This window comes from Apis cerana, linkage group LG1 (assembly GCF_029169275.1).
Source record: "Apis cerana isolate GH-2021 linkage group LG1, AcerK_1.0, whole genome shotgun sequence".
Classification (NCBI taxonomy): domain Eukaryota; kingdom Metazoa; phylum Arthropoda; class Insecta; order Hymenoptera; family Apidae; genus Apis; species Apis cerana.
In genome coordinates this window covers 10,553,527-10,580,025 of record NC_083852.1, presented here as the reverse complement: position 1 = coordinate 10,580,025, position 26,499 = coordinate 10,553,527, and the positions used below count along the sequence as shown (strand labels likewise).

At 26.9% G+C, this 26,499-nt stretch overlaps 1 protein-coding gene and 1 long non-coding RNA gene across 7 annotated transcripts; one reads left to right on the top strand and one right to left on the bottom strand.

The window, feature by feature from the left end:
* Positions 1-60: 60 nt before the first annotated feature.
* Positions 61-14,834, top strand: LOC108001816 (uncharacterized). Of its 4 annotated transcripts, none has more exons than XM_017063029.3 (4): positions 61-322; positions 1,047-1,279; positions 10,353-10,517; positions 10,888-14,834. In XM_017063029.3, exons 3-4 carry the CDS (start codon positions 10,375-10,377, stop codon positions 13,382-13,384), a joined length of 2,640 nt encoding a protein of 879 aa, XP_016918518.1. In that variant the 5' UTR covers positions 61-322; positions 1,047-1,279; positions 10,353-10,374; the 3' UTR covers positions 13,385-14,834. The 4 variants fall into 4 exon arrangements, with proteins under 4 accessions (XP_016918518.1, XP_016918517.1, XP_016918521.1 ...); XM_017063028.3 differs by having other exon boundaries at positions 65-237; XM_017063032.3 differs by having other exon boundaries at positions 76-228.
* On the bottom strand, positions 14,279-26,442 carry LOC108001776 (uncharacterized). 3 transcript variants are annotated; one of them, XR_001766768.3, is made up of 5 exons: positions 26,301-26,442; positions 24,542-25,762; positions 18,208-23,831; positions 16,770-16,919; positions 14,279-16,690 (listed from the first exon to the last, which is right to left on the bottom strand). It is a non-coding gene; the product is annotated as an uncharacterized LOC108001776 (long non-coding RNA). The 3 variants fall into 3 exon arrangements; XR_001766769.3 differs by lacking the exon at positions 14,279-16,690 and having other exon boundaries at positions 16,754-16,919; positions 18,208-18,397; positions 19,137-23,831; XR_009828842.1 differs by lacking the exon at positions 14,279-16,690 and having other exon boundaries at positions 16,754-16,919.
* Positions 26,443-26,499: the final 57 nt, after the last annotated feature.

Genomic DNA, 26,499 nt, shown 5'->3' with positions numbered 1-26,499 from the left:
TGAAATAGAAATATCGAATTTAACTATGAAATATTGGTAATAGTGAATAATACGACTGCGGGGTTTTCACAACCGATTGCACGGAAAACGACAGCCATTACAGAATTGGCTGAAGACAGGAAGCAATTGTCGTTCATTGAAAGCGAAAATTTCTTTGTTGTCGTGTTTAAATTTGTTTACGGCTTCTATAATCAACATTCTCCTTATGAGATACGCCGTATTTGCATAGTAAGTTCGGTGAGTCAAATATTCTGGTGTGCTTCTCAAAATATTTCGATCAACATTTCCAAGTTGTGAAAATGGCGAATGGGTAATGCACAATGTAATAAAAAATTTTTCTTCTTTGAATTTTATTATTGGTTTTGAAGTTTAGTTTTATCATGTGTGAAATCATTTAATTCATGCACTTTTTTGTCATTTTTTTTGTAGTTAAGAAAATATTTTTTCCTATACATAGTTTTTTCGTGCTTTGAAAATTGTGAAGTATCGAAATTTAAGTAATATTTTATTTTATTGAATATAATATTACTACAATGTTTTAGATATTAGATTCAAATATATTGATATAAAGAATCGTTAGATGTATTTATTAGATATTAATTTTTATATCTTATTATTTTAAAAAAAATCGAATATTTTTTGTGTAGAAAATAATTGAATAAAAATAATTTTATTCATTTTTATTAATTTTTTTATTCAAATAAAGAACAGTAAATTTAAATATATATATATTTAAATATATATATATATATATATATATATATATATATATATATATATATATATTGCCTAGTATAAAATTATATAATATTGGATTTTAATAAAAATATACATTATTACTACTTGCAAAAATTAATATATATGAGGGGAAAACTTAAAAATTTCAAAGTTAAGAAGTAATGTATAAAATATATTGTAATGTTTAAATAATATAATTTTTAGAATTAAATAAAATTGAAACTTTTAATATTTATTTTATAGTTACAGTATGTGATTGTTATAAGAGGTTTATAGGTACAGTATGGAAAAAATGATGTGTGTTGCAGGATCTTAGGCAACTGAGTGTGTGTTAGGTGTCAAGATCAGGTATCACCATCATCACTGGACTTTAGTACAATGACATGGTGCAGTTGACTCCTTTTCCACTTCTTCATTTTATTATCCTTCGCTGATGGACTTGCTGCTTGGTCGTCTTTATTCTCATCAACTTCTTATCTTTCATCGTACATTTTAACTGAGGGTGAAGAAGGAAGAGATTTCTCAAGTATCTAAAGTGAAGGTAATGCTTCATAAGTAATGTAATAAAATCTAGCTCATAATTTTGGAAGGAAGTGTTGTGATTTTACTACAGGCTCATTTAGTTCTTCATTATCTTGGAATGTTCCAAGATGGTCATTGAGAATTAAGCACCATTTCACATTTACATTTCATGCAAAATATTTTCTCTTTTTACTATACATTCATGCTATCTAATGAGAAATGGTAAGTAATTAATAAAATAGTGATAATGAAAACAATAAAAAAAATTAAAAGCGAAATATTGCATAGAAATGAAGAACATTTTTATATATTTGCATGATTATTTTTTATATGTTCTTCATTTTTTAAAATATTGATTATCACATACATCCTAATATTATAAACTTACCTTAATAAAATATAATAATTGAGCATTTTTTTCAAGATGTACCATGTTACTCGAATGGTACTGAATTATATTAAAAAAAAAAAATTTCTAAAAGGAAAACTTTTTTGAAGAGAAACATTTTTCATATAAACTCATATCTTTTTGTAAAAGTTTTAAGTTGATATAGAGGATCATAATCATGGATTCTGCTCATGTTGCATAAAATAGAACTTGAAAATATGTTTAAAATGTATCATATCAAATTTTTCTTTTAATAACCTATTCCATTATGCGTTTAAATATTTCGAAGTATATTATCTTAAAATGCAGCAACTATGATTATTTGATTCATTCATTATTCATAGAAGGTAAGTTTATTTATAAATAAGAAGTCATGCATAAATAAAGCAACATATATTTTGCAAAGTTTAAATTAAAATACATGTATCGTACGTCCATACAATTATTTTTACAACAAAAATTCTAAAAATATAGGAAATAATAAGATTTAATATGATAATTTATTTTTTTTATATACAAATTAAGTATTTATTATTTTTCTACAAAAAAAAAGTAGTAAAAAATGTCGAAGTCCAATTAAAATAAAAAGGCGCGGATAAAGGTCGTTTATGTATGAATCGTGATTTTTACATATTTAGTTTATTTTAAAAAATATAAGTTAAGAGGAGCGCAAGAAAGGAGTGCATTTTTCTTGCAAGGTCCTTGAACGCTGGGAGTCATCGCCTTATCATTCAAGTGCATTTCCGTTTGCACTGTTCTACGTGGACACAATGGTCATCGAATTATTCTACTCTGTTTTTCCTGTTGTATACTTTGCACCATTTTATCAAGTGCAGTTTTTTCCTTCGGTTCAAAGTATGTATTGAACGTTAAATCCATTAAAAATAGCGTAAATTTTCCATTTTTGTGGCTAAAATTTAGGATTATAACAATGGTACTAGTTCCTAATACGTATTAAGTTAAACAACATACATAAAACGTATCAATCACTAAAACAACGATATATAAAACAGACTTTTATAAAAACCGATTTGATTTCTTTAAAAAATATTCGTAAAAAAAAATAATACTCTTAGAATTCGAAATAATCGTTCTTGGATTCAACAAAATTATTGAATTTATGAATTATTGCTAAAAAGCAATCGTATTATTTTATTATTATTGTTAGCACAATCGTTTCACACACCGTCGCAAGAAATATATTAATTGTGGTGCTGAGCGACGAGGAAACTCATGGATCAAATGTATATGTGGACGATGGAAATCGGTCATTAATCTTATATCTACACAACAATACATCGTACTACTGATGACGTGTATCAGGTCGTGCATACAACACGAGAAAGGAAGAGAAAGATGCTACAATTGTTTGCATCACTGGGCCTTTATATATTTAGTTGATACTTTTAATAGTTATGCTAATATTTTCATTCACGACGAAAGCGCGTTTTTTTAAACATAATCTCGTTTATTCGACAATCGAAAGTTCGTAATTTTTTGATATTCGAAACTTCTTTTGTTTTGAATATGAATATAATATATAAAGTACAATCAAAGTATATAAAATTATTAATTGAAATAAAATAATTAATTATTAAAGATATTATTAAAGTTTAAAGATAAATTAAAGGTATTTTTAGATCATAAAAGTGTCGAGCAAGAGAGGTTTCGAATTTTCGATATAAATAAAATTACTTTCTTATAATAATGGCAATGCAGAAAAGTAAACGAGGGAAAGGGGAAAATAAATATTAAGGAGAAAAACTGCGTTTGGTTGCGGCGACTGCTTGTAAGTTGATGCAGCTACTGATTCAGATTGACCGCATAAAAATCTGGTGAATGAAATCGAATCTCGTTGTCTCTCGTTGGATCTCTTTTTCTCTTATTCGTATGTTTCAACATATCTTTTGTTCCCGTAACGAATATGCAGCCAGCTTTATGAATTACGACAATTTCGGATCAATATACTTCCTATTCCCTCTTCCTATCTTCATAAATTTTACCATAAAAGAAAAGAAACGAAATTGGAAAAAGTAAATGTGTATGTATTACACATTTGAAAAATTTTGCAGAAATGGAAGATGAATTTATGGATGAAATTGAAGTATTAAATTGTTTTACAAGTGAAATCTTAAATTTAAAAAAAAAAAAAAGTTTAACACAAAAATATAATAATTCGTCGAATATATTGAATAATATAAAGCCTCAGAATTTAGATATTAAATTGTATTTTTCATAACATTAACACATTAATTAATCGAAGAAAAAATGTTTATATATTGATATATATATACATATATATATATAGATTTATGTTACGGGAATATAAAAACAGATTTTTTAAAAAATTTCCTTTAAGGAAATCATTTTTACATTTTAGATGAAAGAACAAAATTAACTTGCTTCGAATAGATCAAAATTATATTATGCTTTTTTTCCATTATCATTAGCGATGTGTATTATACAGCGTATATTATATAATACGCGATTAAAAAGCCGCTTGAGTGGAAGTGAGATAGATATATCGAATTCCTCGTACATACACACACATATATATATATATATAGTATATATATATATATATATATATACACACACTCAGCGAATATAAGTCTTGTTATTTGAACTTCGAAACGTTTTGGTCGAAACGTTAAAATATTTTGAACGAGTTTAAAAACGCGTTTTTGAAACTTTTCTTTCTAATGGTCATCAAACGTTCCAAAGTAAGCTCGAGGGAGCTTGTTTTAGTCTTCGACGGAAGTTCGACGTGTGACAAAGTTTTACGAAAAAAAGGAAAGGAAAAGAAAAAAAAACGTTTGAGACGCGCGTTCATCGTTCCTCTGGAATTTTCTTGTTCTGTCACGACATCATGGACGTGCCACCGCTGTACGGATATGGAACCTCGAGGTGGATATTTGCTGATTGACCCTCGTCGTTGTCTCTCTGTGTCAATAATTTTTCCATCGATCTGTGTCGACCTGTTGAAGCCTAGTCGCGAAATTTGACGAAGTTTCACCACAGCCAACGATCTGCTCAAACTTCGACATCGATCGTCGTTTAGGGTTGATCCTGATGAACGTTCAGATATTAAGATTTCCAATATGAAATTGTTGGAATCGTGTGGTTATTTTGAAGTGAAGAATTAAGTTATCGAGAATCCTTATGCTTATAATGAACAAATAACAATCAAATTTTTATTAAAAATCGACTTATCGAGTCGAATAATTTGGTAAGGCGAATCGAATTTCGTTTACGGAAAAAAAAAAAAAGAAAAGAAAAGAAAAAGAAAAAATAACTCTACATAGAATTTTCATCTGCTGACTTGATGCGTAGTTCTCAAAAATTTATTCAATCCTCTGATTCTTGCAATTGGTGCTCTGGAAATTCTAGGTATCTTATCTCTCTAAAATTAAATTATTTCTAAGAAAAAATTAAATCGAATACATGGTGGTAGGCCTCCATAGATACTTTCAATAAGAATCCTATCCTATGTATCCTATCTTTTTTAGAACATTATCCCATTTTACGACTACTTTATTACATCGTGTACCTTTATAAATTTTTTACTATTTACCTTCTTGTAATATTTCGCGAATGAAAACGTGAAATGAAACATGGTTAAGGATTGTGCCTCGAAAAAGGCGTTCAAGTCTCTACGTTATCGAACTTCCAATCTACCTAGATCCACATGCTGTATTTTTAAACTGCTGTCCAACGGATTCCTGAAACCCGAGGCTGCGTTAAGTTTACTATAATAACTTAATCGTTATTGTTAGAAGTAATAGAATTTTCATCGGTTATAATTAGAATTTAAGATGAAGAAGAAAAATTTTTTGTTTCTTTTTTCTGATAAAAGAATCATGGTGTTGTGCTCAATTTTTTTTCACCATTTTTTTTTTTTTTTAAACTTTTCCTTAATATTTTCGATACTACTTAACGTATGCGTTTCGTCAATAATTATTTCAATGATGCTGCTAACGCGGCTGTTGCGTTTTCTTTTCATCGAGGATTCGTTGCTGTCGTATCTTCACGTTACAAAAAAAAAAAAAGCAAATATCGTGCCGCAATTATTGTTGTCTGGTATTGTTTATTCCTTAATTTATGCAATTGGTTCATCCAAGTGGTTGACAAAAGTCAAGAGTAATTCTGATAAAAATGAATGAAAATATTGTTCTTGAGAGCGAAAAATTAATTTCGTTAAAATATAAAATGTTTATCTCTTGATCAATAATTAAAAGCGCAAGATTCGATTTGATTTAAAGATGATCGTTTCACCGTTGGAGAAGAATGATTTACATTCGATGAATATAGGAATTAAAGCGTCAGAATTGCTAATATTGCTATATTATTGCAAATGATATAGATCTATGAGAAGAAATTTCTAATAAAAAAGTTTATTAATTGAAAAATTTATTCCAATTAACTTTGTTATAATAATTTAATTTTAAATAATTACATTTTTTTAATCAATGATTTTATGAATAATATCGTTACTTTCATTTCTGTGAAATGAAATTCCTAAATTAACGTCTCAAATGTAAATATTTCTTAAAATGTTTTCGATATTTTTTTTATTTCCGTTTTAATTTATTGTCCATTTATTTAAAAAATGATTAACTATTCTTATATACTTAATAATACTTGATATATATTTTTTTTAAATTTTTTTCATGATACTTATTAATATGATGATAAGAGACAAGAAATATTTTATTTATCGTTTGATAATATATTCAACAAATTTATATCGTTAAACGAGAAAATTCGCTAAAATAATAAATGTTTCCGTGAGTAAAAATTATCATATTCTTCAAAATGCTGGGATTTTATTACGTAATTATTGCGTGAGAAGAAAAAAACAATATTCAAATTTATTCTCTGTATTTGAACGTTTTATTGCGTTTCATTTTTTTTTCCCTCTCTTTAAAAATGACAGACTTTAATGACGTCATTATTAAAATGCCCATTATTTTTCTTATTTCGTTGAATAATCAACTAAAAAATTATTTTATTATTTTATTTTAATTAGAATTTTATGAATAATTATATTATTGAAGTAATTCAACTTAAGAATAGGAAAAGCAGAAATATATTAGAAATTTTAATCGTTAATATGATATTATAGATTTTATCTTTTATTGCTTCTTTTTATTTTAATGAAAATAATGAAAACTTATTTTATCTTATATTTATCTTACATATATATAAATATGTAATGATAGAAATTCAATTGATAGAAAGACTGAAGGATAAAAAGAATAAAAAACGTCGAAATTTTAATATTAAACAAATATTATGGATTATTTTTCATTACATGTTTATTTTACTAAAAAAAGGAAAGATATGATTATTATTATTTTTTGTTCCTTTCAAAAAATAAATATTCATTTCATCAGTTAAATTTATAAATTAAAGAATATTATCATTTATAAAAAGAATTTATTTAAAACCAGAACAAATTTAATAATAAAATAATTAACATTCAATTAAAAAAAAAATGATAAAATATGGAAAATAAAAAAAAGAATGGTTTTCTACCATTTTTATAAAATATAATATATCTTAGACTGATCACTTCGAACAATCTTCGAAATCTTGTTACAGAATTGTTTTTTACACGCTATTGAACAGTGATTGATCTTTTATTCATTACACAGAAATTCAATTCGTTGGTCGATTATTATTCATGCTTTTAATCGATCCACGTAGAAAAGCCTAGGACACTAATGATTGTATCAGCCACGTTTCGATAATAAGCAAACAGAACAATTACATACGTAATCTCTATGATATAACTTTTAATTTTGTTAATAATAAGATTAAAAAATTATCGCGTTGACATAATGATTCGATTTTTTTACATAAATTTTTATTTTAAATTTTATTACGTATAAATCATGAATTAATTAATTTTATTAATTATCTTTCGACTTTTGTACATATTAATATTTATATTAGAATTTTGTTATATTAGATCTGTATATTATACGCTTTTCAATAATCACTGAATCGAATTAAGATATTCATTTGATTCTGATCGACTTTCCGTGCGCATATCTCTCGTTTCATTCATCAACTTAAAAAATAATTAATTTCAATTTTAAATATTAAACAAAAATTATAAAATTTTAAATACATATTTTTTTTCTTTAAATTTTTAACACGTGTAAGCGTTATTTTATTTCTAAGTAAAATGAAATCTATAAATTTTTAATCATAAACATTAATTATTATTCTATTAAAAATTCTTTCGTAACCTTCGCCAAGATTCTATACATTATGTAAATTTCTTTATCTTAATTTGAAACATAATATTACTTATTATAATCACTGACAAATTGTGTTATATAATTTGAATACGATGCTTTGTGATTATATTACAAATTTGGCAAGCAGTGAGCGTGTTAAAGCGACGTCAATTGATGCAGATAACATCCAGATGCAGCATTTTACTCTCTCTCTTTTTTTTTTTTTCCTTTTTTAATAGAAATCGTTTCGACCGCTCATTCTCAATTTTTTCTTTTTTTTTTCTCGATTCTCTCTCTTTCTGATGGCCGAACGTGTGAACTGACGTCTGACCGATTTTACGATCCCTTTCTCTTTTCAATAGAGATTACTATATAATCTTTACGATCGAGGTCGTGCTCGATTACGACTTTCGTGTCGGCGTAGATCCTCCAGTTCTCGTAATTACTTAAAACTAGGACATTAAACTTAAGTTAGACACGCAAACCTTAAAAATAAGAGGCTAAAAAATAGAAAAATCTATTTGCAATGTGCACGTAGATGGATTAATAAATACCGAGATCTAAATTAAATCGTCAAAGATTGGATCTCGGAAGAATTTTAAATTTTCCTATAAATAACGCGTCTTTTTAACTTAAATTGTGTAACTTTGTTTATAAATATGTCCAATGTGAAAATATATAGCGTATAATGCTATATTTTCCATTGTTCAAAACATATAAAATTAAACTTAATCTTAAACCTGATCGATTTTATCGGCTCCCCAAAGTAACGAGGGAACTTACGAGATTTAAAAATTTATTTAATATAAAAATTGAAAAGTATATATTTGTCGCGTTAAGAAAAAACAATTTGGAAAGTATTCTTGGTATGCACATGAATTTAAAAAATCTTTTTATTCTCACGTGTGCTACCTTGCGAAACGTTCATTAAAACTGAAATACCATATGTACTTTCTAGTACATATTCTTCGTACGTTGGAAATAAATTAAAATAACTTGAAAAACGAAAATTTATTATTGCAATTCGTGTTTAATATAATAGAATCGTGATCTCTATTATTGCCGTGAGTTCGATATTGTGAGATAAGAAGTTAGTTTGACACGCTGGATATACACTGTCGAGTCGAATCGATGGTCCGTAAAACGTTAGATCTCGAGATTTATTGCAATGTTTAGAAAGAGATGGTACAAGATATGGGGATAAGTTATTTTTAGATTTAATATCGCATCCATGGATCATTGTTCGAACTGTACCATTAATTATAAATTCGATTTTATCACGAATTTTTCAAAGATTGATTATTTTGAAAATTATCTGGGAAATGTTGTACAGTATCTCATACGATACAGTCGTTAAGTGGGTCAAACGTCAAGATCTGTATCTTTTGAGCGAAACCTAAGAAGAAGTTAAAACAAATCAGTGGCGTATAATGTATATTTTAACTTTGGTTTAGTGTATTTAGTTTAGTAATTTCAGAATAGTGAAATTCGAAAGTAATTTATATTAATAAATATTTATATAATTACGTTTTACTAATATTGTTAAATTAAAAATAAAATGTTATATGTATTTCTATTAATGAATGAAATTATACATTAAATTATGCATTAACAGTAATATTTAATTGCAAAAGAAATAATAATAGTCGATTATAATCTCTTTATTTTAGAAAATAAATTAATATTTGAATGAATCGCTTTTAAAATTAATAAACGTAAAGAAGGAAATTATATAATTTTTAAAATATTTCGTCAAGAACTGCTCGAGTATTATAAATGTATTTAGTTATATAATCGGAAGATTGACATCTGAAAACATAAATCCTTGTGATTATTTCTTGATCGAACAATAAAATGGAACAGATACGATCGATGAAATCTTCAAAGATATTATACTTGAAAGAATACGGAATTGATGTTCCTGTTAGAAATAAAATTCACTTTCACATCTTTATATACTTCAACGAACGAGATATCGGCGTTATTAATTTTCGAATCGTGTTTATTAATTATGTAAATCACATGTTACGTTACTTCTATTATTATCGAATTTCATCTAGAATTTTGAAAATTTTTAAATATTAATTATACAACCATTATTTTATATATTTTATTTCGTACATTACTCATTTTGAAACCAATAAAAATTTCCATATAAATTAAAAATCATTTTGAATCGATACCACGTAATCCTGCTTCGAAATTAAATTTATCAAAATTATTATTATATGTGTATATATTTATTATTGTGTATTTATCAACATGTGTAAACGTATGTATCTAAATAAATAAATAAATAAATAATAAAAAAGAATACGTTAAAATATATCTCTATTTTATTCCACAATTGCCTAGCTTTCGATTATTCGCTTTATGATTCTGAAGGTATGCATCATTTTTGCATCCCAGGATACATTCATCCTCGTTTAATTCGAATTCCTTCGCCTCGGTTACAGATCCCTCGAAAAACAATTGAAAATGAGCGTCATAATCAGACTACAGAATTTGGCATGGTCCGCGAACGCTTTGGATATTCGCCAATTTTTCAGAGGCTTGAGCATACCGGAAGGAGGTGTGCACATTGTTGGCGGAGAGCTGGGAGACGCTTTCATAGCTTTCAGGTAAACAAACGACTGTCTATTAATATACAATTGAAATAAATAATAACATTTGTCTCTTAATTATAATTTTTTAAATTTTAATGATACTCAAATCGATAAAACGCGATAAATCGATTTCAATCGATGGATTGAGAAACGAAAGAGATTAATATTATTTCTAATTTTAAGTCCTCAAAAAATTAAAATTTATACGAACACGATTAGTATTTTTCCATTTTTCTACGTTCAAGTGCGCAAAAAGCCGCGATCTAATGATTTTTATACAATTTTATACAATTTTTATACAAAAGAATATCCTCCCTTTGAAATTCCATCTTCTTCCAACGCGGACCTCTTGGTTACGCGGACTGAATTTCACGCATTTTTGCAGCACCGACGAGGATGCCCGACAGGCGATGATGCACGATGGCGGCAAGATCAAAGAAATGAAGATAAAGTTGTTGCTGAGCTCGCGAACGGAGATGCAGAAAGTTATCGAGGCGGCTCGCCAACAGACCTTGAGCCTTCAATCCTTTATGCAAACGGCGCCGGTTGCTGTCGCCCCGGTTGTTCAAAAGCCTGGATCGCCCGGTGACCGAAGGGAGAAAGAGAAGGACAACGACAGCGAGTCGAGCAAGGATCGCAAAGACAGGCGGGACAGATCTCGATCCAGGGACAGATCTCGATCTCGTGACCGCGACAGGGATAGGGATCGACGAGATAGAGACAGAGGACGAGATCGTAGACGTCGTGATAGAAGTAGATCGCGGGACAGGGAGAGGGACAGAAGGGATAGGCGTCGCCGTCGCGATAGATCAAGGTCCCGGGATCGTACACGATCGAGGGATCGGGATACCAAGCGTAATTCAACTGGGGAGCGTCGAAAGGACGCCAACGACGACGATAACAACGACGTGGTGTGCGTGGGCCAGTTTCACAAGGACAAGCCTGTAGCAGGTGCCAAGAAACCGTTGGAGAATGGCATTTGGGAGGTGCCGCCGCAGACGCAGATGCAGGCCGCCATGCTGGCGCCTGGGATTTTGGGCGCTGGGGTAGCAGCATTGTCGCAAGACGGCGAGCCACGGTCTATGGTTATGGGGCATCCGTCGTTGCTTCAGCAAGGTCAGTTTCCGATCAATGGAATAAATGGCGTTGGAAGTTTGATGCAGTCGCACATGCAAACGCTCGGCCACACTGTAGGTATGGGCCCGTTGTCTCAGAACGTGGGCGGGTCAAATTTACCTAATTTGAGCAGCGGAGTGAGCTCGTTGAACCGGCCGAAAGAACCGTGGAACCAGAACGAGCAAAGCAGATTGGATCAAGTCAGATTCCCTGGCAGGTCGGGCCAGTTCGGGGCGGATATATACGGCTCGAACGGTTCTGTGAATTACAGGCCAGGCATCAGACCGAACAATCCGTTTTTGAGCAAGGTGCAAGAATTGGAAGGCCGCCGCAATCCGCACGCCTTCCAAACGAATAGTTCTCAGTTCAATTTCGACAGTGACAGGCCAGGGAACCGTAGCTCGACCAACAGATTCTCGAACGAGAATAAAAACAATAGCGGAGGTGGACACTGTGTCGAGGTTCGTAACATGCCTTTGAGCGCCACGTACAACGACGTTCGTCACGCGTTTCAAGGTATTTATATAAGAAAAGATGGGCTCAAGTTGATCAACGATAATCACGGGAATCGTGTTGGTATTGCTTACGTTAAGTTCAGCAAGGCTGAGGGCAAGGAACTCGCATTGAGCACGACCAGATTCGTTAGGGGATCAGAGGTGGAGGTTTTGCATTTGGATGAAAGCATCTTCGACAAAGCGGTGGATTCGTACTCTCCTGAGAAGGAGAGGGACCGGGGGGAAGATGGAATAGACGATGTCAGATCCTCTGCCTGTATTTTGCTAACTGATCTGCCGTCCTTTACCAAAGAGATGGATATTGCCAAATTGTTCCACGATTGGAAAATCAACGACCTGTTCATCACTAGTAGCAAGGAGTCTGGAACTATCCAGTGCATGGCCTATGTGCAATTTGCCAGAATAGAGGATGCGAAAGCGTCGGTGAATACGTCTTTGAAAATTGGCAATAAACCCGTGACCGCGACGGCGATCACCGAGGAAAAATTTGCTCAAGCGAAACGTGATCACGAGCAGAATAGTATGAATCAAACGGCAAGTTCGGATTGCGTTATCATGCGAGGTCTCCCATTCCAAACGATCGACCGCGATATCTTGGACTTCTTCTCCGACATTGGAATCGTGCCCCATCGAATACACATGTTGCATCAGAATGGGAAACCCGCTGGTGAGTGTTTTTGTGAATTCGACACGGCGGACGAGGCTCTCAGAGCTACTGCTAAAAACGGTTTACCTTTTGGCAAGAACGTCCCTACGATAGAGCTGGTTCCACGGGCGAAAATGTTGGAAACGTTAGGAATGGTTGATCCACAGATCATGGAAACGCAACAGCAACATTTTCCACCGCTTCAGGAGCAAAGGCCACGATTTTCCGGACCCATGAATCATTTGCCTCGCTTCGGTAATTCTGGTTTCGGACCTAGATGCCCTCCTGGCTTGATGGGCATACCTAGACACATGTTAGGCCGACACCCAGGTTCCATGGATTACGTAGTGGAAGGTTTTGGTAAACCTGGTTGCGTATTGTCCTTGGAAAATGTCCCTTTCAAAGCTGACATTAACGAGATCATCGAGTTCTTTGGCGACTTTGATGTTAAAAGAGAGAACGTGATACGTCGGTATAATGAAAGAGGTATGCCTACAGGCGATGCCAGAGTAGCTTTCGCGTCGCCTAGCGAGGCACAAAGAGCATTGAGGGAGTTGAAGCACTGCAAGATGAGAGACCGCACGATATACATGAAACTTGCGTGAATACTTCCGTCTTAAATGTCGCTAAGTCAATTGCACAATTTTTAAAGGAGTTTAAGTGAAAGAAACTCGAGAAGAGTCGGTCTCTTTAAAAGGATGAAAAAAAAACAATGATACCTAAAGAATGAATCAAAGGATGAATCGATAATATTTGTCGATTATTTGATACATATGGGAACAATATAAATATACGATGAATGATTAAACCAATGGAGGAAAAGTTACATACATACATACAGCATTAGAGAAAGAAATGTTTTCATTTTATAAATGGTGTATTATAATCTTTTAAAGATAGTTTAATTTCTTTGTTAACTTTTTCATTCATCTGCGATCTTCTTTTATCCATTCTTATATTTTTGTATATAGAAGACTGATGTCTCCGATATGTATTGTTCTTCGAGATCATTAATATTGATTTAGCTATGTTAAGTAAGGTTTAATTTACGAATAATAGGACAAATAATTAAAGCGAAAGTTTGAGATTTAAAATATTTCAATAATTAATGACAAAGTGAAGACAAATTTCATTCTCGGGTAAATTTATTTCTCTCGAGATAAAATAAAGATGAAAATATTCTTTTTCTTGTTATTACAATTTAATTTGTAATTTGTATTGAATGTCTAGTTTCTTTTTCACTGTATTAAAGTTTGGGTAAAATCATCTTATATATTATTAAGCGAAACAACAATTACTGTTGTATTCTCATATCCACTAAGAGTTAAGCTTTGTAAATATGTAAGCCATCATTCACTTTAAAATCATCACGTTATGTTCTAAATATTTTCTTTGGCACGTAACGTTAACGCCTAGTATACATGCTTTCGTTTATATGATTATTATAGATTATTCTAAACAAAACGCAATAAAAAGTACAATAAAAGACTTATTCGACGAAAGATACTATTGAGCAATTCTTATCTTTTAAATTGATTACAAATAAAACAAATAATAATAATAATAATAATAATAATAATAATTCATGCTCACAGTTGTCATAATTTTGAAAGGGGAAAGGCTTTCATACATGTATAGAAAAAATACACAATGTTCATTGTTGTTACAAATTTCAATGATACGTAAGTGTAAACATAAATGCAAAAAAAAAAGAAGTACAAAATTCGAATATCAAGAAGAATTTGCTTTGTATGAGATATGAAATGTCTTTAAAAGAAAAAAAAATTTCGTGAAGAATAATTTGTATTTTCTACGATCAATTGTATATGTATATTTACATATACGGTATTATATCGGATTTGTATATAAATTATACATAGATATATACAATATATCATAAATAAAATCATACACAATTTACATAGATGTAAAATAATATTTATACGGCGAATTTATTGACAAGATATAGGTGTACTTAAATTGTTCAGTTTGCCGTATGTTTTTGTTCAATCTAAGCACTGTAAGACTTCAATAAATTTATATTTACAGCGATAATATCTTTGTACTTAATTTCATTTTATTTCCCTATCATCTCCCTATTTCATTTACATATAAATAATGAATTAATGTATATTTTATAATTAATAAATGAAACGATAAAAATAATAAATATAAAAAAAAAACTTATAAATAATTTTTATTACTGCTGATTAGAAAGAAACCTTTTCTACTTCGTTCGAATATTATATATAACTCTGTGTGTCATTTTTCTCTAGCCAGGGAGTTGGCAGCAGGATTGCTAGAGAGAATTTTAGGCAGAATCTGATGTTAAATTATATTTTGGGAATAAGACAACAAACTAAGAGAATCACAATTGCCAAATACCAGGCAAAATGACTGTTAAATATCAGTAACAAGATTTGTAGAGATATAATATAGATTTATTATGTAGAGATATGATATAGCAATATTATTCGATTTTTACTCATTTTTTTTCAAATCGATGAAAATAAGAAGAAATTGTTTTCTCATTGCTGTTATTCACTGCAAACATTTTATCTTGTTTGATTATTAATTGAATTTGTGTATCGCTTTTAGCGTGGATTGAGACCAAGATTATTATTTTGAAATTCAGAAAAAAGATTAATATATTCAGAGAATATGATTCATAGATATAAATAGAGAAAAAATAAGAATAATGTGACGTTATTTTCTTAAGAAGGAATTTTTGTGGCAATGCTGAACAAGATTGCCAACTGAATCTTTATTTTCTCACTTGATTTGTTCCTCCTATTCCAGAGTAATTTGAAGTAGAAAATAGAAAATTTTTTCTAAAATTTTCTAAAGAAAGAGAATGAGTAAATGAAGCAATGATGCAGTTTAATATAGTCTCTCTAGATAGGATTGGAAATCGTGTTCTTTATACTGCTACTTTGTAATGTCACTGATAGCCATTTTGTCCCATTATTTGGTAACTCTGAAGTAAGTATATTTAGAATGAAACCTACGTTTTTAAACATAAACTTCCTTGTTTAAGTGCTAAAACAGGAGCAAGTTATATATTCTGGCAATTTTGATCGAAAATCACAATGCTCATATTTCCTAAGATATTCGAATAATGAAAATGAAAGAATATTACATAAAATTAATTTGAAATTGTAGAATTTCGAAACTATTACAAATTCGAAAGAATTAACAAAAATCAATCTAAAATCATCATTTATTAAATATCAACAAATTTAATATCGAGGATTTCGAGTTAAAAATTTTTATAAATTGTGACTTGGAAATTTTTTTATAATTTAGATCTGAATTTTTAACTCAAAAATCTTTAGTCTGAAAAGATCTTGAATCTCTTCAACATGGACCTGATTTTAGAATTTTAAGATTTTTCGATCATTAATGTTTTATAGAAATCGTGTAAATATTTATCAAATAAATCATCGATTTTTGACCACAAGAAATGAATATAATTCCGTATGGTTCGTATTAAATATGCTGTCTAATATTGAGTCATAAGCTATTTCTGTAACTATTCTCTTCGCCTAGACTTGTAGTGCAAAGTATTCACTTACATTCATATGCATTCGTCACAAGAAGTGTATGTATTATTTATGTAAGGTGTACATAAATGATCTAACGTATACATTAAAAACATGATAATACCACTAATCGGATAATATCTGATTGCGATTTAAAGAATAAGTGTACAAAGAAAATGAAAAATAATCGATTAAGTATCTTTTCTTAATCGATATCTTCTCTTTCTTTAATTATCTTTCTATAAACTAACATAGTAATAAAGATTTTTAAAATTTTATGCTTTTTACTTATGCTTCCTGTAATAGACCTTTCAAATAAACTTACTTTCTTTTCCTACTACTGTTTTTTAATGTTTTTCTTCCTTGTATCTAAAATTAATTCATTTATTCATTATTATATATGTTTTTTTTTATCAAAGTGTCAAGGAATAATGCTTTTTAAATAAACCGTTTATTTATCTGGAATCAAACGTGATTCGGGATTTTTATCACGTTCACACCTTTGGCTCGTTCTGCAAGACGATTCAAGTATCTTTATATAACGTTGATTCGATGTCAATCACAATGGTTTGGCGTCACACAAATGTTATATCAGCAGCTTGAAAAGATTAAAAAGATTATGTTATGTAAAAAAAAAAATAATAATAATATATTAATATTTAATTGACATATTTTTCATTTTTTTACTTGAATTCTATTGCATATTGATTTTTGAAATTTATAAGATTTTTATTACGTGTCTTAATCTATATTTTTGAACTATAGAGATGACATAATGTCAAGTTGTGCCGTAGATCAACTAGATTTATGAATTTATACAAATAGAATTTTGACTCGATCCTTTGCTTTTATTAAGGCATTTATTGAACCGTTAATGGTAGTTTATGGGGTGTGTTTCGCGGTAAAGAAGAAATTTTCGTCTTGGTATTGCTGGTATGAATTAATGGAATGAATTATATTCATTATTGTATATATATATATTTATTATAATGCGTTCCAGAATAATCTTGTAACTTTATAAGGAATGTCATTTATTGATTTAATCACGCGTGAAATAATTATTTGTCAATGTTACATTGGATACAATTTTTAATTTCTTTTTTTTTGTTAACAAAGCAACAATTTAAATAATATTTTTTATATTTATTAATGTTAATTAATTTGATTTTGATGTATAATGATGCATAAATATATTTTCAATATTAATAATATTTTAAATATCACTAAAAATAATTTTTTTGTACTTTTTTAAATAGTTTTTCTTCTAATTAATTTTTGCTAAAAATTTTATTCCTTTTTCAAAAATGTAACAAAGATACACTTTGCATTTAAACTTTATATCTCTAATATTAGATTCATTTTCATTATTCTCAATATTTAAGAATACAATATCTAAATACAAGCATAATTACAAGTATATGCAATCTAATTTTCAAAAACGAAAAATTAACATTAGAATTAAACATATCCTAATTAATGATAAAAATTATATATTTAAAATTTTGTATAAACAAAAATTTATTATCTAGCAATATTAATTAACATTATGTTCGAATGTTCGAATTAGATTTATTTCTATGATAATTACATGATGGAAAAAGGAAGTAAGCTATTAACCTTGTTCGATTTACAATATACACAGGAAACCTATATTTAACGTTTCCGAAACGCATTCGATCAACTAAATCATATTGTTCGTGTCATGAATTACACTGACTATATATATATATATCATTTATACTTGAATTAACGTTATTGTCGCGATATAAATTTATATTAATAAAGATCGACTAAGTGCGATAGTGAATGACATCAACTTCAATTTAGAACATAACAATAGAGATTCCGTAATGGAATATACGATACTAAACATGATTTTTACTTACCCACGATCAAATTGATTCATTTATGTATACTCTCGTATTAACTAGATGGCGTTTTAATTTCGTTTTATATCGCTCGTTATCGAAAAAGAGGATAAACAAACGAAATAATTTCGAGGTAAACGATTGGCTCGACGTGTTCGATAACTGGTGTCTTCCTTTGTGATTGGTCGAGGACATGCTGAAATAGAAACTGCAAACAAAGAACGGAAGTCTCAGCCGTGACGGATGAATCTGTTCTGCCGTCTAAAAACAGGCCTTATTATAGGAGATGAAAATTTGTTAAGTTTTAAATTTATTTCTATTCTTAAAAGTTTATTATAAAAAAAAATTGAATCTTATCTCTTTGTTCAAATATACTATGTAATTCTTCTAAGACATTTTTATTATATTATTATTTAATTTATAATAAAATAAAAATCAGAATGATTATTGTGTTAATATATTTGATTATATTTTATTAAAAGAAACTATTGGGCAAATTGTAAAATAAATTGTAAACTTTTTATTATTATTATTTTTATATAGTTTTAAAAATTGAGAAAATTTATGATATCGGATATTTTTCTATAAAGTTCTTTTACTTTCATAATCTTTTTTAGATCTTTATAAATATATGTAAGTATATGAACAAGAACAACTTGGAATGTGATCATTTCCAAAAATACTTCTATAAATAATCATGCTGTTTAAGATTATTAATGAGAGAACACAATTGTATACTATTAATATAACAGTTTGAACAAACATAACCTACAATCGATTACGAAAATACTGATTCGATTAAACAAATAGAAGCATATAGGTTTCGCTCGAGTAAATATGATTTATCAAAACCACCATGATTATTATTTACAATAAGGCTATTGTCGAGCGTGTTACACAATAACATATTTGCATTGCATAAGTAACAAATCAATTTATATTTTTACCTTTCACATAGACTCGCTCCACTAAGAAAGAATTCGTTTAATTTCTCATTGCAATGCGATCAACATTTGCACGATTCTCTTAAGATTATTCATGCATTCATTCGAACAAACATGATTCATTCGTTCATGAATCTTCTTTTATTACATTAAGAACAGTTAGGCTTGGTCGAGAAAAGCGAAGATCGAGGATGAGGAAGGGTACGATATCATCCCAATGCAAACTTAATTCAATAAATACGAGTATGGCGTTGATGTTTAATAAAGCGAAATTAAATTTTCGAATAAGAAATTTTTAATTTTATTGCATGAATGTACATTTCTTTAATGAGAATATAATAGATGGTAAAATCTAATGTATCATGTTTTTTTACAAACGTGTGACAATCAAATCATCTAAACACATTTTTTTGAGAATTTTATTTAATATGTATATTTTTTAAATTGATTCGTAATTAATATTAAATTTTTAATATTTTAATTAAATACAATCTATAAAAAATTATTTAAAAATAAATAGACAAATGGTGTTTAATTTTTAAATAAAATCAATAAAAGAAGTAACAATAAGTATCGAAAGTTGTGCATTTTCTGGAATCCGGTTGCCTACCCTTTACAGAAAAAGCATCTTCCAAGGAGTGTACAAAAACACGATATCTCCATGTGGATTCCATATACGTCTCGAGGACAAAAAGAGATCGCTGATGTAAGACGAAGGTCGGCATTGGATCGTGTATATTCTACAAAAATTTTCTTTCCAAGAAAAAAATTGACAATATCTTAAATATCCATAACATTTTTATTATTTATAGAGATATATATTTTATTTAGAATGAAAGAAAAAAATAAAAGTAAAATATAATTATTAAATAATAAAAGATAGAATAATAGAATAATAATTAACAGAAAAATTAATAGATGAAAATATTATTTTACAAATGCATCATGTTATTAAGTCAATTATCCATAGAAATAAAATAATAAAGGAAGAATTGACATATAAAAAAATAAGATTTTAAAAGATAGTCTATCTTTAAAAAATAATTCTTTCAAATATGTTTTCAATGGCAATAATATAAAAAAATGTTTGACGTATTCAATAACGTAAAATTAAAATTCTATTTCACTCAGTTATCCAAGGAATAGAAATTAGGTCTGATTGAATCTTTCAATTAGAATTAATAAATATTCCATCCGAATGAATATGTATATTCACTTTTCTCCTATATCTCAAATCATGATTTAATCCATGAAACCGGTGTTATTAATAGAATCTTGAAGAAAAGGAGCAGACATCGTATGTAACACCGAATATCTCATTAATCTACGAAGCGCATTACGGATCTGTTTTATACTTCGAAGACAACGAATAACAAATGAAAATGTTCATTTATTGCAATATATCAAATTAGACATTACAAAAATAATTCTGTTAATTTTGGTAAAAAACAAAATATAAATTCATAATTTGAATTATCAATAATTTGGGCATAACAAAATATTTACGTTATGAGAAGATATTCTGTTTTAAATGCAATATTGTATTTGCATTCAGATGCATCACGCTATATTTACATTTGCAAAAACTAACATTGACGTAAGTGAAATTAAACTGAACTATTGACAAAACTAAACTTACTGACGTAAGTCAATAAAGTATTTTTGATCAATACAATTTCTATCTTCGTTTTTGTAAACGATACCTTAAAATGTCAATCAACATGTACACTATCCATCAAATCCAATCAGAGAAGATAAACAAATCGAATTGATTGCTAAAATTACCGATGAATTATGATTTAAATTAATTCTTTAATACTATAATCAGTTAAAATAATAAATGAAACACTTATTTCATTTGATCCAATTGATGTATTTATATTTGTTTATATATGTGGTTTACTCATTTGAGTGCCTGATATTTATTTGTACGCTTTACTCATTTAAATATCCAATATTTACTTACATGATTTGCTCATTTAAGAGGTTAATCTAGGAAAATACAATATGTAGTTACTTTTCTTAGGATCTCAAATTTCTATTTCTTTAATCTAATCTCTATTTGATTTTAATCTAAAAACTCAATGATCATTAAAAAAAAAATTTTTCTTAAATTATTCTAGATAGATCAAGAATATTTAAATAATTTAATATAAAAAAAAAATTTAACAAAAAAATTATTGTAAAAATATTCAATTTCTAAAGAATTACTTCGTTGCGTATACATGAAAGAAATCTATATTCAATTGTAAAAATTTTAATCTCTTAAAATTACGAATCTCGATCTTACAATATTTTTTTTAAACTTTCATCATTATTTATGATTAATTATTTTATTTATCTTTTAATAAATCGACTCATTAAACATATATATAACGTATGCAATATGTAAAATCAAATACTTTATATCATAATAAGATTTTAATCATAAGTCTATTTATTCGAATCTTAAAGTTCATTTACTTCAGATTTAAAATAATACAAAATTATTCTACAATGTAGATATAACCAGTTTGTTTGTGATTTCTTATTGAATATACGTAAATAAGAAAACTTATTCTCCTTGAAAATTTCTCGTTGTGAAAGTATATGCATAATTCCAGAAAGATTCTTAAAAATCAAATGAATCGTAGATTTCGAAACGGTTAAATCACAATCGTTGATGTGATGAAGAAAAGAAAGAAAAAAATGATTCTGTTTTAAGCAAACGATATTACTGATCATCGAGCATCACAACATTGTTATTCAGCATTGGTTATTTATTAGTTACCAAGAATCTTATGATGGATATGATCAAATGATTATGGAAAGAGAAGCCATTACCAAATTCGAAACGAATTGAAAAATAAGAAATATAATTTTGTTAAAAAATTATCTAATTACTTTTATATATGAAAAATTCTATTTTCTTATTTTTTAATAAAAAGTTTCGACGATGGCTTGTATTTGATAATTTTTTAATTGCTGAAAATTGGATATTTTTTATAATTTTTTTTATTTACTTTTATATCTTTTCATGCACAAATAATAATAATAATAATAATTTAATAATAATTATTTTTCAGTCGAAACTATTCTATGATGTAAAGAATATGTTGAACAATGAAGAGAAATAGAGAGCACAATTGTAAAAGCATTCAAGAGATGCAGAAAAAAGAAAAAGTTAGATTTAGTTTGTTTTGTATTGTCAGATCTTTTCAATATGTATTCTACTTATATGTATTCTGTATTATTTATATTTTTTGAATCAATTTATATTATTAAATTTTATTTTTTAATTAATGATTTAATATAGCTTGGAATTTTAAGAATTCATTCAATATTTATTTTATTATTATTTTTTCTTCTATTTAGATCCTATTTTATAATATTTTATTGTTGATCATCTATTTTTTCTTTAATATTAGGAAATTTTATTGTATCTCTGATTTATGAAATAACTTGCTATGAGACATTTATTATTCTAATATGTTATTTGTGTCTTGACAAAATAATATGTAAATTATTCTATTTACATTTTTTAATAATGTTATTATGTAACCTTTACATTTATATATTCTTTCCATTTATATCATCTTATCAAACTGAAAGTCGACGATTTATAAAGACACTCTATAGAGAAGAAATTATTATTCCAGTTATTTATCTAATCAAGTTGATATTCAATAAGAAGTCAACGATGGAAGAATAAGAATCAATAATAGAATTTTGACTATCTTTACTGCCGATCATAATATCGAAGAAATTGATATTAATATGAATGTATCCAGCATGACGTGTTTATCTATGATGATTTCGTTAAGTCCTATTAAAAAGATCAATCCACATCAAATTCAGCTACCACTATTGATATCAATATCAATCATAATGTTAGATCGTTTTAATATAATGACTATAAAAATGATAATCATTAAAATCTGTTTTAATAGAAATTTATTGAATATATATCTTTGTTGAGGCAATTAAAATTCAATTTCAATAAAATTAATGCCTATTCCATAAAATTGATTTAATAAAACTGTGTGACATATATCAATTGAGAAATAGGCGCTTTTGATTATATTTTATATTATATATTTCTAGTTAATCAAAATCATTATATGGAGTACAATGATCAAAAATGTCCATCTTTTTTTTTTATCATTAATCGAAATTTGTTAAACTTGGAAATAAAGTGACCGATTTGAAAGTGACATTAATAAATCTAGATTTATCTCTATAATTTCTTATTTTTTTTTTTATTTAATCATTATCGATCTTTAAATTTAATAAATAAAAAATTTTTCTAAGAAGATTCAAGATTTTCTAAGTTATGTAAGAAAATTATATATTATTGAAATTTCATAGATTTTGATTCTCTATTTTTCGAATTTCAAGATTTCTCTTAAACAAATCTATGGTGATTTTCCTCGATTAAACGTTTCGCAACAAATCATGCTATGGATAAAAATTTTATAACACTTTCTCTCCTTTGGTAAGTATAATCACTATAGTATAATAATGTGATATATCATACAATCATTTCTTATCTTCGGTATCGTATTGAACAATCGTATCTTATCTCTCTCACTTTATATATATACTCTCGTATTTAGCTTTATCATTGCTCGTTGTACAAATTTATATTTTTTCATTCAATAAGATAATACTGGCATATGTGGTTATCGCGTTTGAAATTTATATAATTTGCCTCTTATTCTGAAAACAATAAAATACTAATTTATCAAAATGCAATAAATTAAGGGATTATTACAATCATTTTTAATCAAAAACAAATCCTATTTTCGATGTAATTATTACAAATTGATTCAAAATATGTATGATTTCGTAACTTTAATTTACTATTTTATAATTATATTTGTAATTGTAATTATATTTTTTTTATAATTATGATTCTGTTTCATTCAATTTAAAATGAGTATATATATAAATATATACGTTGAATATATATATTTAATTTAAAATATTATTTGACAAATTATTTTATTTTATTAGATTCTTAATTATATTTTATTATTTAATAAACAATCAGCTTTATCAATAATAATAGTAAATATAACATCATTCAAATACACATATCTCTTTAATATATATATATTTTATATATATATATATATATTTGAGTTATGCCATATCTGTAGATTAATATTATCTTTCCAGTTTGAACTAGATTAAAATCAGATTTCATAATTCCTTATATTTGTATATAATTTAAAATATTAGACAAATTTTTTATAAAATCTATTCATTTTAAATAAAATTAATGTTGAAAAGTATTAAAAAAAATTATCTCTTTCAAAATAAATGTTCTAATATTTTTTATTAAAATAGAAACTAATTTTGATTACGAAACATACAAATCTATATTTTTTACAGTGACAAACTAAACTAAACCTACATATACTCACGGATGCACATTAGTTCGGCTTAAGTTCGGATTTATTCGGCACACATTTCGGGTTTGTATGTCTCGATTAAGTTCAGTTAGATCATTCTAGTTGCATTGATCAACATAACGTAGTTAAAAAATTTATTTTTATAATTCATAGATTCAAAATTTGTAAATCTTTTTAAATAGATTATTAAATTCATTTATTAGTATAAATTACTGAAAAATAAATAACAAAGTTTTAAATTACAATATTAAAATATCAAGTAACTTTAATTTATGAAGATTATATACACTATTTTGTATTTTTTAATAGAAACTAATTCAAAAATATATAGTTTATATCATTTTACAATAATATAATTATTTTATATAATGTAATATAATTCATTCATCAAATCTTCAAATTTAACATATCAATTTTATAATTTCATTATTTTTTTTTCCTTGAATTATAACAATAGTATCATAGTATATATGCTTTAACTCTGTAAATCTATACATATGTATACAATGACTTGCATTACAAGCATCATAAATGTCCTAGAAATTATTGATTTTATAATTTATTATAAATTAAATTATAATTATATTATTATAATTATAAATTTAAAAAAGGACAAAATGTAATATTCAAATATGATTATTCATTCACTATAATAAATCATTCAGTTCATTTTATTGCTAAAATATAATTTTTATAAACATAAATATAAAATTTATATAATTCTGAATATTTTTACAATGTTTTTTGTTATTCAATTTTATTTAATTTATAGAAAATTATACATTAAATAAATAAAATTTACGTTTATAGTAATTAATAATGATTATATTAATATATTAAAAATCAATTTAAAAAAGTTTATTATAAATAAATATATAAACTAATATTTTCTCGCACAATATGGTGTTCGAATTGATATGTATTACAATATATATTTTTAGGTGCATTAGGTTAATCCGTATTAGTAGTCGGAAACAATTTCCTGCTTATCAAATAATTTTGATAATCCACAAACTTGGTAAATTACACATCACGGGAATGCGTTCTAATCATGAATGTGTTATACAATCGGTGACCTAGAATGTTAATATTTTCTCTTTCCTTAAGTATTCTTTTGTTAAATATTCTTCGCATAATGCACCTGTGTTGTTCTCCTTAATGCATAGCTCACAATACAAAAACATCATGAAGATAATAGTTCCATATTTTTTTCTTTTCTTATATTCAGCAATTCTATTCAAAAAATACATATATCTACAATTGACGAGATAAACATACAGACTATTATTATTTATCGAATTTCAAAAAATAAAAGTATATCTAAAAAGAGAATTTTTTCTATTTAAATTATGTTTTCGAATATAATATGTTTAAAAAAAATAATGGTGATCAATCAATGTCAAAATTAGAATAATTGAAGAAAAGAATATTTAAAATATTTAAGATTGTAACGAATGATATTTTTTTTAAATATTTTAAAAATATAATATAAAAGTATATATTTTGAATTTAAAATATATAATTCAAAAATTTTTAAATTATAAATTTATAAATTAATTCTGCATAAATTAATAATAATATTATAAAGAAAAATAAAATTTATTTGAAAAAAATTATTATTATTACTTAAATATATTTTTAACTTAAATAAATAAAATTAAATTTCTGATTTAAATGATATATATACAATAATATATACGTACATGATATTCTCAAATAAATTTTTTTACTTAATATATATATAATAATATTACTATTATAACGTACTTACTGTATCATAATGTCATTATGATATTTCATTCTAACATTATAATAAATAATTTTATATTTTATATAATTAACTTCCACTTTTTAATGAACATTTATCACATTTATCGTTATAGTGATCAATTAATAATAATCAATTAATATTTAAATATCACCTAACCTATACACTCGAGATTATTATTTCTACTTATCTATTTATTATG

Bases quoted from the DNA above. Each gene is read 5' to 3' on its own strand.
- LOC108001816 (XM_017063029.3), top strand. From the start codon at position 10,375: ATGAGCGTCATAATCAGACTACAGAATTTGGCATGGTCCGCGAACGCT. The intron at 10,518-10,887 runs GTAAACAAACGA...GCATTTTTGCAG, and splicing joins GACGCTTTCATAGCTTTCAG to CACCGACGAGGATGCCCGAC.